General features: G+C 39.4%; 1 protein-coding gene across 2 annotated transcripts in view; it reads left to right on the top strand.

Moving 5' to 3' along the window:
• The first annotated feature begins 1,302 nt into the window (after positions 1-1,302).
• RGS6 (regulator of G protein signaling 6) overlaps positions 1,303-15,650 on the top strand; it is a 204,130-nt gene continuing 189,782 nt past the window's right edge. For both annotated transcript variants that reach the window (XM_027844836.1, XM_027844837.1), the window contains exon 1: positions 1,303-1,396. In XM_027844836.1, coding sequence (XP_027700637.1) covers positions 1,318-1,396 — 79 coding nt within the window. In that variant the 5' untranslated portion in view covers positions 1,303-1,317. The remainder of the gene's footprint in view (positions 1,397-15,650) is intronic.

Here is a 15,650-nt window from a genome sequence, read left to right as displayed (position 1 = left end):
GGAAATAGCCAGGAGGCCAGTGTCACTGAATCAAAGCCTACATTGGCAGGTGTGGGGTGTAAGAAAACTAGAAAGGGTGGAGATAGGCTATGAAAGACTTTGAATGTCAGAAAGGGGATTTTGCATTTAATTCTCTAAGGGTTAAGGAGCCACTGGATTTTACTGACTAGGTGGAGTGAAGAGGTCAGACCTGAAAATGGCTATGGCGGGCTTTGGTCCCAGAAATGTGCATAATATATTATCACATAGTCTCTGATAAGACATCCTATTATGTTTTATAATTTAATACTTTTAAATAGACATTCAAAGTAGAACACAGCTCCAGGTTGGCAAAGAAGAACCACTTCATTACACAATGTATCTTTCATCACATACATCCACAAAGTTTCTAGTCACTTTTATAATTCTCTCCTTATTGATACAAGATTTGAAACTAATTTTGTCATGGGGTAATATCTCTTGCCTTTTTTTTTCTGGTACAATGGTATGCATATAGTAGACTCTCAATATATATTTGTTAGTTGATTAAGTAGATGGAAACTTTAGGGTGAATCTAAAGTGAAAGACTCACAAGTACAAAAATATTTATAGCAGCCCTTTCTGTGGTGGCAAAGCATTGGAAATCGAGGGGATGACCATCAATCAGGGAGTGGCTGCACAAGTTGTGGTATATGAATGTAATGAAGTACTATTGTGCTATAAGAAATGAAGAGCAGGTGGCGTTCAGAAAAACCTGGAAAGACTTATATGAACTGATGCTGAGTGAAGTGAGCAGAACCAGGAGAACATTGTACACAGTAACAGCCACACTGTGCAATGACTGACTTTGACAGACTTAGCTCTTCTCAGCAATGCAAGGATCTAAGACAACTCCAAAAGACTCGTGATGGAAAGTGTTGTCCACATCCAGAGAAAGAACTATGGAGTTCGAATGAAGATCGAAGCATACTATTTGATTTCCTCTTTGGTTGTTTTGTTTTGTTTCTTCATTCTTGTGGTCCTCCTATTGGATCTAATTCTTCTTTACATCATGACTAATGTGAAAATATGCTTAATATGAATGAATAAGTAGAGCCTATATCAAATTGCATGTCGTCTTGGAGAGGGAGGAGAAGAGGGAGTGGGAGAAAATTTGAAACTCAAAATCTTATGGAAGTGAATGTTAGAAATTTTAAATAAATTTTAAAAAATAAAGCTGATGTCCAAGTTCATATATTTGTTCTTATGAGGGTGCAACATGGCCATGGTTTTGTATAGACTAAAATACTTAAAGGTCTTCTTCTTGCTCCCTTACAGATTGAAGACATCATTACGAAGATGCAGGATGACAAGACAGGCGGAGTACCCATCAGGACAGTAAAGAGTTTTCTGTCCAAAATCCCCAGTGTTGTCACAGGTAAGCAGGAACCATCCTAAGACACTCATGGCCCACAGAATAGAGTAGCAACTGGAAACTAATGTAGAAAAGACTGAGGGAGGAGGATTGGAATGAGGAGAAGTTTTAAAAGTTAAAGAAAACTGATGACAGTGTGACAAAAGTTGACAATGTGATCTATACTTAAAAACGTGACCCAGTTCTGAAGACGATCTTTACATTTTTTTAATGGTAAAGAGCAAAAAGGCTGTTGTCTATCTATCTATCCATCCATCTATCCATCTGTGTTTTGTATATTTGTATACATACTTATGTGTTTATTTACATTTATAAAGTCAGTATAACCAGACCTATATATCTATCTAACCATCTATCTATCTATCTATTCGTCTGTGTATTGTGTATTTGTATCCATACTTATGTGTTTATTTATATTTATAAAGTCAGTATAACCAGACTATCTATCTATCTACCTACCTATCTGTCTACATATGTGTATGTATACATTTATGAATCCAGTATGACCAGGTTTTCTCTTCCTTCCTACTTTCCTTTCTTCTTTCCTTCCTTTCTTCTTTTTCCTATCTTCCTTCCTTTTTTTCTTCCTTTCCTTCCTTTTTTATTTCTTTCTGTCTATATCTATAGAGGCGTATATATATATATACTTATATATATACATATACATATATACACACATGCACACACATACACACACACACTGGGCATGTCAATGGTTATTAACTGATCCATATATAGATATATATACATGCATATACATGTAAAGATACACACATATCACCTGGTCACACTGTTCATATATGTGTGTATGTATGTATATAGAAATACAAATATATGCATATGTACTGCATGTCACTATTGGGTTGGAGCTGCTTACCTATTTTAGATAATTATCACTTTGAATTGTGCAAATCTGAATACATGAGACCATTTCAGGGGACTCATTATTTACGCTAAACAGGATCTTGCTGTTTGTCCAAACCCATGTGGAAAAACCCATCCATTTATAAACCAGCCTTCTCATCAGGAGATTGGCAAGTAAGAGCTGCATAAATATAAAAACATTTGTCTCCTAAGGGAGAGAAGGTGTTTTTTTAAAATTAATTTTAAAAACTTTGATGAATTTCAGAAACAGCTAATAAATCTTACCACTTCAAATCTCATATATTTTTATATGTTTCATTTGAACTCAATACAAATATTGCATATATCTTTGCATTCTTTAATATTAAAATCATCTTTGTAGTTGGACCGCTCCTGCCTGTTCATTTGCATGTGAGTCAATTTCTATATATATATGAGTCTTAATGAATAGATGACATAATATATTCTGGATAATGTAATTAGGAGGTAGTCCTCCAGCAATGATAAATAATAACTTGGAACTTTTCATTTTTAGTTGTATGGTATTGTTTGTTATATCTTTCCTTTAGACAAGTACTAGAAAGTCATCTGTTCCTAATTGAGGGAGAAAATGATTTTCTCAGTTTACAGTAAAATACAGTGCTTTCTTTCTCCCCTTGGATCTCTGAACTTGCCAAATGATTCACAATTCTCAGCAACTCAGCTGCCATATATTTTCATTTACATTCACAAGATCCCAGGAGTATATCTATAGTTCTGCATTCTATTCTCAACTGTGGTCATGAAACCACTTGACCCATTTTTTTTTGACAACACCAAGGAATACTTGGGCGGTTAGGTGATGCAGTGGATAGAGTGCTGAGCCTGGAGTCAGGAGGACTTGAGTTCAGATTCAGCCTTAGACACTTACTAGCCATGTGACCCTGGGCAAGTCATTTAATTCTGTTTCGCTCAGTTTCCTCATCTGTAAAATGAGCTGGAGCAGGAAATGGCAAATCCAGTATTTTTGCCAAGAAAACCCCAAATGAGATCATGAAGATCTAATCAACTAAGACAACAACAACAAGGAATATTTGTGTCATTTAAGTTTTCAGTCCTCCAGGTGTCATGCCAATATCCTGCCCAATGACTTCAGTAGAGCAGGGCTTGTACCTGATAAATCTTGCCATTGTTGAGTTATTGTGGGAACGGGGGGAGGTGGCAGATTATCCCTTCCTGGCTTCACTAGTCGATTTAGAGTTATTCATCCTTCACTTTCAAAGAAGACCAATGACATCATGGGGTGATGTCTTAAGTTGAGCACGAATTGGATTTAAGTGAAGCAAAATTGCACAAAGTCATCAGCCTCACTCTCTCTTCCTGAGTCATTGAAGTTCAGTGGCAGGACAAAAGTCAAGATGACTGACAGTGGATGACCTTGCCATTGACTTTAAAATTGGAGAGTTCAGCCTGGAAAGTTGAATGGAGCTAGATAGGAGATACATGTAGTCAAGGAAAGACCCTTAGAGAGAATAAAGGAACCAAATCTCCACAACAGTCACTCCAGAATTAAATTTGGAAATAAAAGCACTATAATTTGACAAGTTAATGAAGAGAAGGTGGAAGGAAAGAAGGGAAGGAAAAGGAGAGAAAGTGGGAAGGGGAGGGAGAAAGAGACAGAGAGAGGGAGGGGTAGGAGAGGGAGGAGAAGATGAAAGAATGTGCAACAGCAGGCCAATTAAACTAACTCAATAGAAAAAGAGTAATCATTCCAACACTAGGTGACTAGAATGTTACTCAGAGACACTTTGCCCCAGGATGCATCAAGGAGGCCAGGAGGTGAGACTGCACTCCTATCCAGCTATCCATCCCTAGCCAAGATGTCTAGTCATCACACCTAAGCACAACCTTGATATTCCTGTTTGTGATGATGCTTGAAATGCTGCCATATGCCTCAGTGGCTCAGACTTCAGCTGCCTCCTCTTTTACTGATCTCACAGAGAAGGCATCCTGAGTGCAGAGCTCTAGCACAAGAGAGAGGAATCCTCAAATGCTCCCAGGCTTTTGGAAGAGTCGATAACAGCCAGAGCCAGAGCCAGGAACAGTTTGGGCCCGTGGTGCCCAAGCTGCTCCATACACTCCTATTGCCAGCAACTGTTCTTCCCTGACTACAGCACGTCACATTAATGCCAGGCTCCTCCTCAGCAGAGAATGCCAGCATCAGAAGTGTGTCAGACTGCATGGCCGGGCCCAGCTACAGGCAGATATTCATCCTAGGACGTTGTCACAGAGGAGATCTTGGGGGCCTGGAGAAGAATGATCACTTCCAGGCAGCCCAGTTGGTTTTGGGTATACAAAGAATGAGAAAATGGGTCTTCTTGTCCCCTGTAGTGTTTCCTTTGAAGATAAACTTTTAGAGGTACTTCTTTAACTTCCTCTTGGTGATATGGTACAGTGGAAAGAGAAGTGAAATGAGAATTGAGACAAGTATTCTTAACCCCGCTCTACCAGTTACTCTGTATGTTATGATTTTAATGGAACCTACAAGACATTCACTGTTCAGTTGTTTCAGTCGTGTCCAACGCTTCACGACCCCGTTTGAGATTTCCTTGGCAGAGATATTGGAGTGATTTGCCATTTCTTTTTCCAGCTCATTTTACAGATGAGGAAACTGAGGCAAGCAGGGTTAAGTGACTTGTCCAGGGTCACCCAGCTGGTAAGTGTCTGAGGCCAGATTTGAACTCAGGAATTTGAGTCTTCCTGACTTCAGGCCTGGCACTCTATCCACTGCACCACCTACTTTCCCTGAACCTACAAGAACCACTATTCAAAAATAAACAAACAAAATAAACCTTCCCTTAGGCAAAATCTTACAATAGTCTGGAAGGCTCTAATCTTTTAGGTTTAAGACTTTGACCGACCAGTGAACTCTTCAAATTCTGTTGACAGAAGTAGCTTTTCTTTGCCATTTGTATCTTAGATTGCTAGAGAGATAAAACATCTAAGATCCACTGTGCCTTAGTACCGCAGATACAATAAAGTATTCTAGACAGTCCCTGTCCTCAAGCGTCTTTCATCCTAGTGGTAGAAGGCAACACATAAATGAGAGCTGGGAAGCATGGATTGCGGAGTGTTACTCAGGCTGTGGCATGGTTGGAGATGTGGTAGAGGTACTGTGGAGGCCCAGAAAAGAACAAGAAAAAGGCCCAGGGAGGTTCCAGCAGCAGATGTTCCTCCATTTCCAGTGGGAAAGTTATGGAGATCTGGCCCTAGTGGAGAGAGCTAGGCTGGAGGGGTCTAGGAAATACAGCATCTTAGTGTTCATGAGCTTAACAGATCCTTCCTGAGCATAGGTTTTATTGGGGATGGGAATAGAGAGAGGCAGAGGGAAGGTGGAAACAGCCAGAGCTTTTTAAACCCGAATGGAAAGAAGGAAAGGAGGATGGAATAACGTCACTATTGAAGAAGGGGGAGGGAAAGAGAGGAGGGTCAAGTGTTAATCTCCATTTTGTCAATGAGCTAAGTAAATCACAGAAAGGACAGTTAGGAAAGCGTTTCATCAAGCTGCTAGCCTATAGAAACATTAAGTATTCTTGTTTAATTATAGACAATGGATAGAGATCTGGCCTTGGAGTCAAGGAGATCTGAATTTAAATCCTGCCTGAGATTCGTTGGGCAGCTGAGTGGCACAGTGGATAGAGCACTAGGCTTATGATCAGAAAGACTCATCACCCTGAGTTCAAATCCAGCCTCAGACGCCTCCTAACTGTGTGACCCAGGGCAAGTCATTTAACCCATTTGCCTCAGTTTCCTCATCTGTAAAATGAGCTGGAGAAGGACATGGCAAATCACTCCAATATCTCTGCCAAGCAAACTACAATGGGTTCATGAAGAGTCAGATGCAACTGAAAAATAACTGAATTCAGACTGAATCTGAATATTAGTCCTATAAGCATGGTCAAATGACTTAACCTCTCAGAGCCAAACCTCCCCACCCCCTTCACTCTCTCTTTAAAATAAAAAGTTACAGAAGAGTAGCTGTTCTACACCAGCAGAAGGAGTTTCCATATCCCCACAACACCAATGAAATCACAGGTTCCATACCCCTGACCCATTGACTTATAATGTAAATTTTATTTCTAGATTGAAACTGAACCTGGAATCAGGAAGATTTAAGTTCAAACACTTGTTAGTTTTGTGACCTTAGCAAGTCATTTAATCTCTCTACCCCAGTTTCCCCAACTATATAGGGATAATAATAGCACTTACCTCCCAGGGTTATTGTGAGGGCCAAATGAGATAATATTTAGAAAACAATTAGCATAGTGCAGGCACTTTGCTAATATATGTTAATATGCTAATATATGCTATGCTAACATACATAGCATATAGTAGGTACTATGTAAATACCAATTATTATTATTATTATCATCATCGTTGGAAGTCATAGGGTAATATGATTTAGAGCTGGAAGACAGCTTAGAAATCATCTAGTCTTTCTCTATCATTTTACGGATAAGGAAACTGAGACCCACAGAAAAGTTAAGTTACTTGCCCGAGGTCTCACAGATAGTCAGCAGCTGATCCAAGATTTAAGCTCAAGTCCTTTGGCTCCAGATTCAGTGGCTTTCTTCTGTGGTTCCTCTTGGGCGCTATACTGCTGAACTTCAGCCTGAGTATAATCTCCCTGTGCTGGTAGATTGTGAAGTAAATGGTTGATTTGATGGTGACTGTCATGCGTGTGGCACATGCTCAGACTCATTGTCATGTTCATTCACCTTGGGCAAAAGTAACTCATGTGCTGTGACTCAGTGTCATTGGAAACTGCCATGCATTATCCTGAATTCCACATCAGCAATGAGGCAGTGAAGTGGTACAATGGATAGAGTGATGCTGAGACTGAAGTCAGGAAGATCTGGGTTCAAATCCAGCCTCACACACTTACTAGCTGTATGACCCTGAGCAAGTCACTCAACTTCTCTGTACCTCAGTTTCCTAAACTAAAATATGGGGATAATAATAGCACCTACTTCCTAGGGTTGTTTTGAGGGTCAAATGAGATAATACTTACAAAGCACTTAAGACAGTGCCTGGCACATAGTAGGTGCTTCCTTCCTCTAGCATGACCTGGCATGTAGTAGGTGCTTAATAAATGCTTCCTTCTTTCCTTTCTCTAGCATAAATAGTCCCCAGCTTGAAATTTTTTAATTGTCTTTCTCTTATGTTTCTATATCTCTATCCCCACTGCAGAAGACAAAGGAACCTTCTTTAAGAAACCCAAAAGTTACAAGAAGTTTTATCCCTCATTTTTCTTCTCCTTCTTGACTCTTGTTAGATCTTACTAAAAAGCAGACAAATTGGAAGAATGGTTCAGTGTACACCAATGCTTTATTGATGGTTCAAGCAGGATTCAGTTCATTGTACTGTAAAGCAAAAGGGAAGACGGAGAATGTTTAGGAACGGGAGCCATAGAAAGGAGGAATGAGAATGCACTTGCAAACAATTTTTCCCCAAAATGTACTAGAGAAAAATAATTATAGGTGAGTACATGACTCTCGAAAGCCCATTATACTCATATCATATAATTACTCAAGAATAGTCAGCCTGAATGATTTAATAACCATAAATCATGATTTTAGTTGATATGAGCCCCAATATAACTAAATTAACTATTTGCATATTTTAAGTGCCCCTATTTTTGTGCTCAAGAGTTTAACCAGTTAATTTACAGTACATGAACTGTGGTTGATTTTTTTAACAAAGTGACCAAAACTTAGAAAAAGCAAGTAAATATTGCCCTCTCCAGAGCAGCAGCCAGGATATTCACTCATTCTAATGTTCTGTCAATACCCCTGGAGGTGGCAAAGTTTTGTCCTTTGGGGCTGACTTAAAGTTTAGACATAGCCAAAAGTCATTCACAGACAAATTAAGCAAACAAGAGGGGTTTTAAGCTGAGTAATTCCATTTCTCAAAAATGAGGTGTGGTGTTAAAGAAATGACACTAATTTTCTTACATGGCTTATAAAACTAGCTCTGAAGACCATCCCCAAAGAGGGAAATCATTCCCAAAACTGTTTTGAGTAATGCCAATATAGTGGGCATATATATGTGTGTGTGTGTGTGTCTAGTAAGATTTAAAGTCAAGAAACCCTGGGTTTGAGTCTACCCCAGCAATACCCCCTCCTTATCTCACTAAAGGCAGAATAAACCCTTGAGTCACCAGGTAAGTAAGGCCAGCAGTAATAGCCCAAAGCCCCTTTCCCACCAGCAGCCAGAAGGAACTTTAAATATCAGCTAGCCATCAAGACTGGGAGTCTTCCCAGTCCCTAGGTCCAGGCTGTTTGATCCCTTCCCCCTAATGCCTGTTCCTGCTAAACCCAGATAAGAACCCTGTAAAAAGCCACAGGGCTTATTGGTTGAAAGGTGTCCCCATGCCAAGGTACCAGAGTACTCCCACAGGTCCCAGTGGACCTGGTCTGTTTCCACGGTTCTCCCTGACCGTCCTTTGTATTCTAAGTATGGCTCCTTAATAAAGTTGGCTTGTTTTATTGCTTTTGTTGCATGTTCATGCATTGGCCTTTGTTATTCTGAACCTTCCTAAGTCTGTGTTAAGACAGGCTGTCACTTCAGATATTTACTAGCTATGTGATCCCTGGGGGAAGTCACTTCACATATCTGAAATCAATATAATTGGTAATCAATAATTGGTAAAGTTGTTGTTATTGTTATTCAGTTTCAGCAGTGTCTGACTCTGTGGGGTTTTCTTGGCAATGAGACTGGAGTGGTTTGCCATTTCCTTCTCCAGTTCATTTTACAGATGAGGAACTGAGGCAAACAGGGTTAAATGACTTGCCCAGGGTCACCGAGCTAGTAAATGTCTGAGGCCAGAGTTGAAATCACAAAGATGACTCTTCCTGACTCTAGGCCTGGCACTCTATGCATTGTGCCACCTCCCTACCCAATTGGTAAAATACTGATGATGATGTATATCACCTGCCACAGAAAGGTTGTTTTAAGAATCAAATGAGTTGTTACATGTAAAATTTTTTTCAAACCCTAAAGCAACATATAAATATCAAGTATTATTATATAGACTCATATAGCAATTATTTTAAGACAGTAATATTATTATTATATGGACTCTTAAGATCACCACTCTTTAGATGTATAAGTTCTGATATATTCATTAAAATCAGATCTATTATTTTGTGGCAACCTCTCTTTCTTTCTTGAAATCACTTTATGTTTACTTATCTGCGTGCATATTGTATTTCTTCCCCCCAGACCCCCGCCATAGGATGTAAGCTTCCTGAGGACAAGAATGGTTTTGTTTTTGTCTGTGTATTCCCAACACCCCATACAGTGCCTCAAACACAATGTGCACGCACATAATAAATGTTTACTGAATCTCATACTTTTAGGATTATGCTTGTTACTTTTTAACACCTCAAAACCAGTAATAGAATGTTGCTGTTGTTTTTTTCACAGTCTCATGGGTCTATTGCATTGTGTTGTTTTAAATTAGAAAAATGTTGTAGTTTCCATAGTGATTGTAACTCACCCGGACTAACACATTTTCTTTAAATGTATCTCGTATTTTCACTTCTTTCCTATGGTGTTAACTTCAATAACTTAACACATTTGAAATGCTATCCAATTACTTTGTGAAGGTTAAAAGAAAAGCTCTGACATTTCTGGCCTTTGTGCCATTAAAAACTTATCTCCAGTGCTGTGTTGTTGTTCAGTCACGTCCAACTCTTTGGGACATCATTTGTGGTTTTCTAGGTAGAGATACCAGAGTGGTTTGCCATTTCCTTCTCTAGCTCATTTTATAGATGAGGAAACTGAGGCAAACTGGGTGAAGTGACTTGCCCAGGGTCACACAACTAGGAAGTGTCTGAGGCCAGATTTGAACTTAGGAAGATAAGCCTTTCTGACTTCAGGCCCAGTGCTCTGTGCACTATAGCACCATCTAGCTGCCTCTTACTAGGATACGAAAACCAATATTGTGTATGTGCTATGGTGATATATTTGAAAACATTGAAGATTTCAGCCCCAACTCACCCAGCAAAGATTTAGGTGGACCTGAACATTTCTTTAATTCCCTGAGCCTCCATTTCCAAATTTATATGGTACTTCACCTATAGTGTATCTCTTGAGCCTCATGAAAAACCCAAGAGTTAAGTACTACAGGTATTCTACAGAAGAGGAAGCTAAACAGACAGGTTCATAGTGTTCATAGAGGTTCATAGACAACAGCAACAAGGACCTGAACAGGATGGAGCAAACTCTAGAGGAGAAGTAGATGCTAAGTGATGGTGTCAAAGAGAGGGTCTGAACAGTAGGAACAAAGAGCATCCCAGTTCCTCCTCCTGACCCTGTGTGTGTGAGGGAACAAGCTGCCAAGCCTTAGGGCACCAAAATATGTGGTGTTTTCCAGAGAAAGCTAGGTTTAATTGTGCTATGGAATATGGAAGGGCTGTCAGAAGAAGAGACACAAGGTCTTGGAGGTGATCTATTCCAACTCCTTTATATTTCAAATAGAGCAATATGAAATGGAGGAGGGAAAAGAAAAAGAAAGAAATGAGACCTTCGCATGAAAATCAAGGTAGAGCCTTATTGAAATAATAACCCATTATTGGATTCCCATAAAGGACAGGTTAATAATTACAAGCATTTTAATTAGAAGCTACTTTAACATCTACAGGGCAGCTAGGTGATGCAGTAGATAGAGCACCAGGCCTGGAATCAAGAAGACCTGAGTTCATATCTAGCCTCAGACATTTACTAGCTGTGTGATCCTGAGCAAGTCACTTAACCCTGTTTGCCTCAGTTTCCCCATCTGTAAAATGAGCATAAGAAAGAAATGGCAAACCTCTCCAGTAGCTTTGCTCCAAATGGGGTCACAAAGAGTTGGAATGACTGAAAAATGACTAAACAACAACATCCACAAGAATTGGGAATCCCAACTAGGGGATCTCAAAGATCTTAGCACCAATGTGTGCTAACTAGCTTTTCTTGTCTCCCCCTTCTCCCTAATAACTCCAGCTCTGACTCTAATGCTCTTATGGGTTATTCCAGTAGACATAGAGGATCCAGAAGTTCAAAGGAATCTCAGAGTCTATTTTATCCAGCCGTTGCCTGAATAGGAACACCCTCTATTGTATGTCTATCAAGTGGTCATCCAGCCAGCCTTTGCTTGAACAGCACGAGTGACTAGGGAAATCACTACCTTGCAAGGCAGGCCCATTCAGTTTTGGGACAGCTCCAAATAATTGTTATATTGAAACAATTGCCTACATGTTACCGTCTCCCCTTTGATCCTGCTTCTCCTCTCTCAAGCAGAATAGGTCTAATTTCTGTTTCATATCCCTTCTGACAATCTCTGTACCTTAAGTATCTCTCCTCTCACCCCTCCCAATCAGTCCTTCATATCTATCATCTGATCCCCATCACTTATTCCACCAACATTTACATTCCCTTACCCCATTCTGGTGGGGATTTGCTAATACACAAATGCACGGTTTACATCAATAAGCCTGTTTTTTTTCTTTCTCCCCTATTGTGCGCCATGTCAAATCTAGAATTTTATAGATGTATCATAGAAGGCAAAAAATTGCAAATGCATTGCACCTTTTTATGTAACAATCAATCTATCAGCAGAATACTCATTTAGCATTGTAATCACAGCAAGCAGCAGAAGCATACATGCAATTCACTGAACTTCATAGCTATGTGAATTTGGATAAGTAACCTTGGAGCTCTGGAGCTCTGTTTCCTCATCTATAAAGTCAGGATCATAGAATCATAGATCTCGAATTGGAAGGCACCCTAGAGAATAGCTACTCTAACCCTCTGTTCTTACAAAGTGAGAAACTGAGTCTCAGAAATGTCAAGTAACTTTCCTAAGGTTACTCAAATAAGATGTGGCAGAGCCAGGATTAAAACTCAAATGCTCTTGACTCTCTAAATCTGAGTCAGTGGCTGCCAAAAAAGGTTGTCATGAGAATCAAATGAGATTGTCCATATGAAAGTGTTTTGTATATTAAAAAGGTTACACAAATGTAGGGGATTATTATTATGAAAGAGGACGTTGACAGGGCTCCAAAGAAGTCATTGATCTAATAAGACATCTATTTTTTGACTGCTTTAGCAATTTTTAAATTTTTATTAATCTGAACTTGACAAATGCCAACAAATATTAATATTCCAACATATGAAGAAGAACAGAAAATAAGGACTACATATGAAACTGAATCTCTCATATGAAGCTTGTTTATTATATATATATATGTATATATACACATAGATATATAATAAATAAAAAACATTCATTTCAAAGCCATCTTGCTTGTTTTTGTCTTCCTCTCAACTTCCTATTCTCTTCTGGGCATTTTAAAAATTGCTTCAATGAACCTCTTTGCTTTTTTTTCTTTTCTTATTTTTTTATTTTGGCACTATCATTGCTATCCTCTTTCCCTGCAAATACACACACGCATACATATATATGTATATATGTGTGCATATACATATATGTATATATTTTTTCAGTCATATTCAACTCTTCATGACCCCATTTGGGGTGTTCATGGCAAAGATAATGGAATGGTTTGCCATTTCCTTCTCTTGTGTGTCCACATATTTACAGATAAGGAACTGAGGCAAATAGGGATTAAGTCCCAGGGTAACACAGCTAGTAAGCATCTGAAGTGCAATTTGAACTCAGATCTTCCTGGCTTTAGGCCCAGAACTATGGAGTATGCACCTACCTGTCAATTGATGGATGCCACCTTATTTTCCATGTTTTTGCTATCACAAAAAGTACAGCTATAAATATTTTTGTAGATATGGGGCATCTCCCTCTTTCCCCTTGGGTTATTTGGCTAATAGTGGTGTCATTGAGTAAAAGAGTATTCCCAGTTTAGTAACTTTGGGAGAATACTTCCAAAATTGCTTTTGGAAGAATGGCTGGATCGATTCATAGCTTCAGCAACAGTGCATTAGTGTGCTGGTCTTCCTAAAGACCTTCCAGTAATTATCATTTGTTTTCTTTTAATGGCATCTTTGCTAATCTGATGTGTGTAAGATGGAACTTATTGACAGAGCCTGTGACCACATAGTTTTCTTGGCCTTGATATCCTTTTGTTTCTAGTGCAAATGATTTGGAGAAGGAAAGGCTGAGTGTCCAAAGCCCTTTAGCAGAATTCCCTGGAGATATCAAACTTTCCCTCAATCCTTTGTTTCTATTTCCTACTTTTAGTTTATACATGAGGCCACCTTTCCAGGTTTTGACCTACAGCATTGTGTTGCAGGAAGATTCATAAGATGTGAATTTGGGTCCAAGCTTCAAAACTTACTAGCTGTATAACCCTAGACAGTTGCCTCTAGTCCCCTAGAGGTTTATTAACAATAAACTTCTCGGGGGGGCACAGCCATGATGGCGGAGTGAAAGCAGTGACTTGCTTGAGCTCTCCCCCAAACCCCTCCAAATACCTATAAAAATGGCTCTAAACAAATTCTAAAGCAGCAGAACCCACAAAAAGACAGAGTGAAACAAATTTCCAGCCCAAGACAACCTGGATGGTTGATTGGAAAGGTATATCGCGCCAGGCAGGGAGAGGAGCGTAGTGTGGCATGGGTGCGTAGGTTGCAGCGACCCTGGAGCAGGCCTCAGAGGACTGAATCGCAGGGAGCTGTGGTGGTTTCCAGACTTCTCAACCTATGAAAGCCAAAGACAACTTAGAAGGTCAGTGGGAAAAGTCTGTGACTGTGGTGAGAGGTAGAAGCTAGATCTCAGCTACCCCAAGGGCAGCGGTTGCCTCCTGACCTTCTGGCCCATAGACTGAGGGAGAATCGAGTTGCTGATCCGAGGGGGATTGCAGGGATCTCTTGCTTTGCCCCTGCTTGGATCTGGGTCACAGTTCTGAGAGGTGGTCCTGGGACGAGGAGGAGCGCTGGCCTGGTGGAGCTTATTGTGGTGGAGGAGAGAAAACACCTTGCCCCTTATCATACCACCTTGGAAGAACTGAAAATTTACAGGTCCCTAGAAGTATCTCTGAAAACAGCTGTATAAACCCCTGAAGTGTGGGACAGAACATTCTCCACATTGGAAGCAGACTCTTACCTTAACAAAGAGTTTAAAACCCAAGTAATTGGCCGGGATCATGAGTAAGCAGTGCAAAAAAAGTCAGACTATATTATCTTACTTTGGTGACAAAGAAGATCAAAACATACAACCAGAAGAAGAAAACAAAGCCAAAGCTCCTTCATCCAAAGGCTCCAAGAAAAATATGAATCAGTCCCAGGCCTTGGAAGAGCTCAAAAGGGATTTTGAGAAGCAAGCAAGAGAAGTAGAGGAAAAACTGAGAGTGATGCAAGAAAATCATGAAAAACAAGTCAATAGCTTGCAAAAGGAGACCCAAAAAAATACTGAAGAAAATAACACCTTAAAAAATAGTCTAACTCAAATGGCAAAAGAGGTCCAAAAAGCCAATGAGGAGAAGAAAAGCAAAATTGGCCAAATGGAAAAGGAAGTCCAAAAGATTACTGAATAAAATACTTCCTTAAAAATTAGAATGGAGAAATTGGAAGGAAGTGACAATTTGAGAAATCAAGGCACTGTAACACTAATCCAGAAGAATGAAAAATTAGAAAACAATGTGAAATATCTCATTGGAAAAACAACTGACCTGGAAAATAGATCCAGGGGAGAGAATTTAAAAATTATTGGACTATCTGAAAGCCATGATCCAAAAAAAGAGCCTAGACATCATCTTTCAAGACATTATCAAGGAAAACTGCCCTGATATTTTAGAACCAGAGGGCAAAATAGAAATTAAAAGAATCCACCAATCACCTCCTGAAAGAGATCCCCAAAGGAAAACTCCTAGGAGTGTTGTAGCCAAATTCCAGAGTTCCCAGGTCAAGGAGAAAATATTACAAGCAGCCAGAAAGAAACAATTCAAGTATTGTGGAAACACAATCAGGATAACACAAGATTTAGCAGCTTCTACATTAAGGGATCTCAGGTGATGGAATATAATATTCCATAGGGCAAAGGAGATAGGACTACAACCAAGATTCACCTACCAAGCAAAACTGAGTATAATCCTTCAGGGGAAAAAATGGTCATTCAGTGAAATAGAGGACTTTCAAGCATTCTTTGATGAAAAGACCAGAGCTGAATAGAAAATTTGACTTTCAAATACAAGACTCAAGTGGAACATGAAGAGGTAAACAGGAAAGAGAAATCATAAGACACTTACTAAGGTTGAACTGTTTACATTCTTGCATGGAAAGATGATATTTGTAACTCATGAGACCTTTGTCAGTATTAGGGTAGTTGGAGGGAAAAAATTATATGTATGTAGATAGATAGATAGATAGATAGATAGATAGATAGATAGATAGATAG

The sequence above is a fragment of the Vombatus ursinus genome, unplaced genomic scaffold (genome assembly GCF_900497805.2).
Source record: "Vombatus ursinus unplaced genomic scaffold, bare-nosed wombat genome assembly UNPS02014945.1, whole genome shotgun sequence".
Taxonomy (NCBI): Eukaryota; Metazoa; Chordata; class Mammalia; order Diprotodontia; family Vombatidae; genus Vombatus; species Vombatus ursinus.
This window is presented reverse-complemented; position numbering and strand designations above follow the sequence as displayed.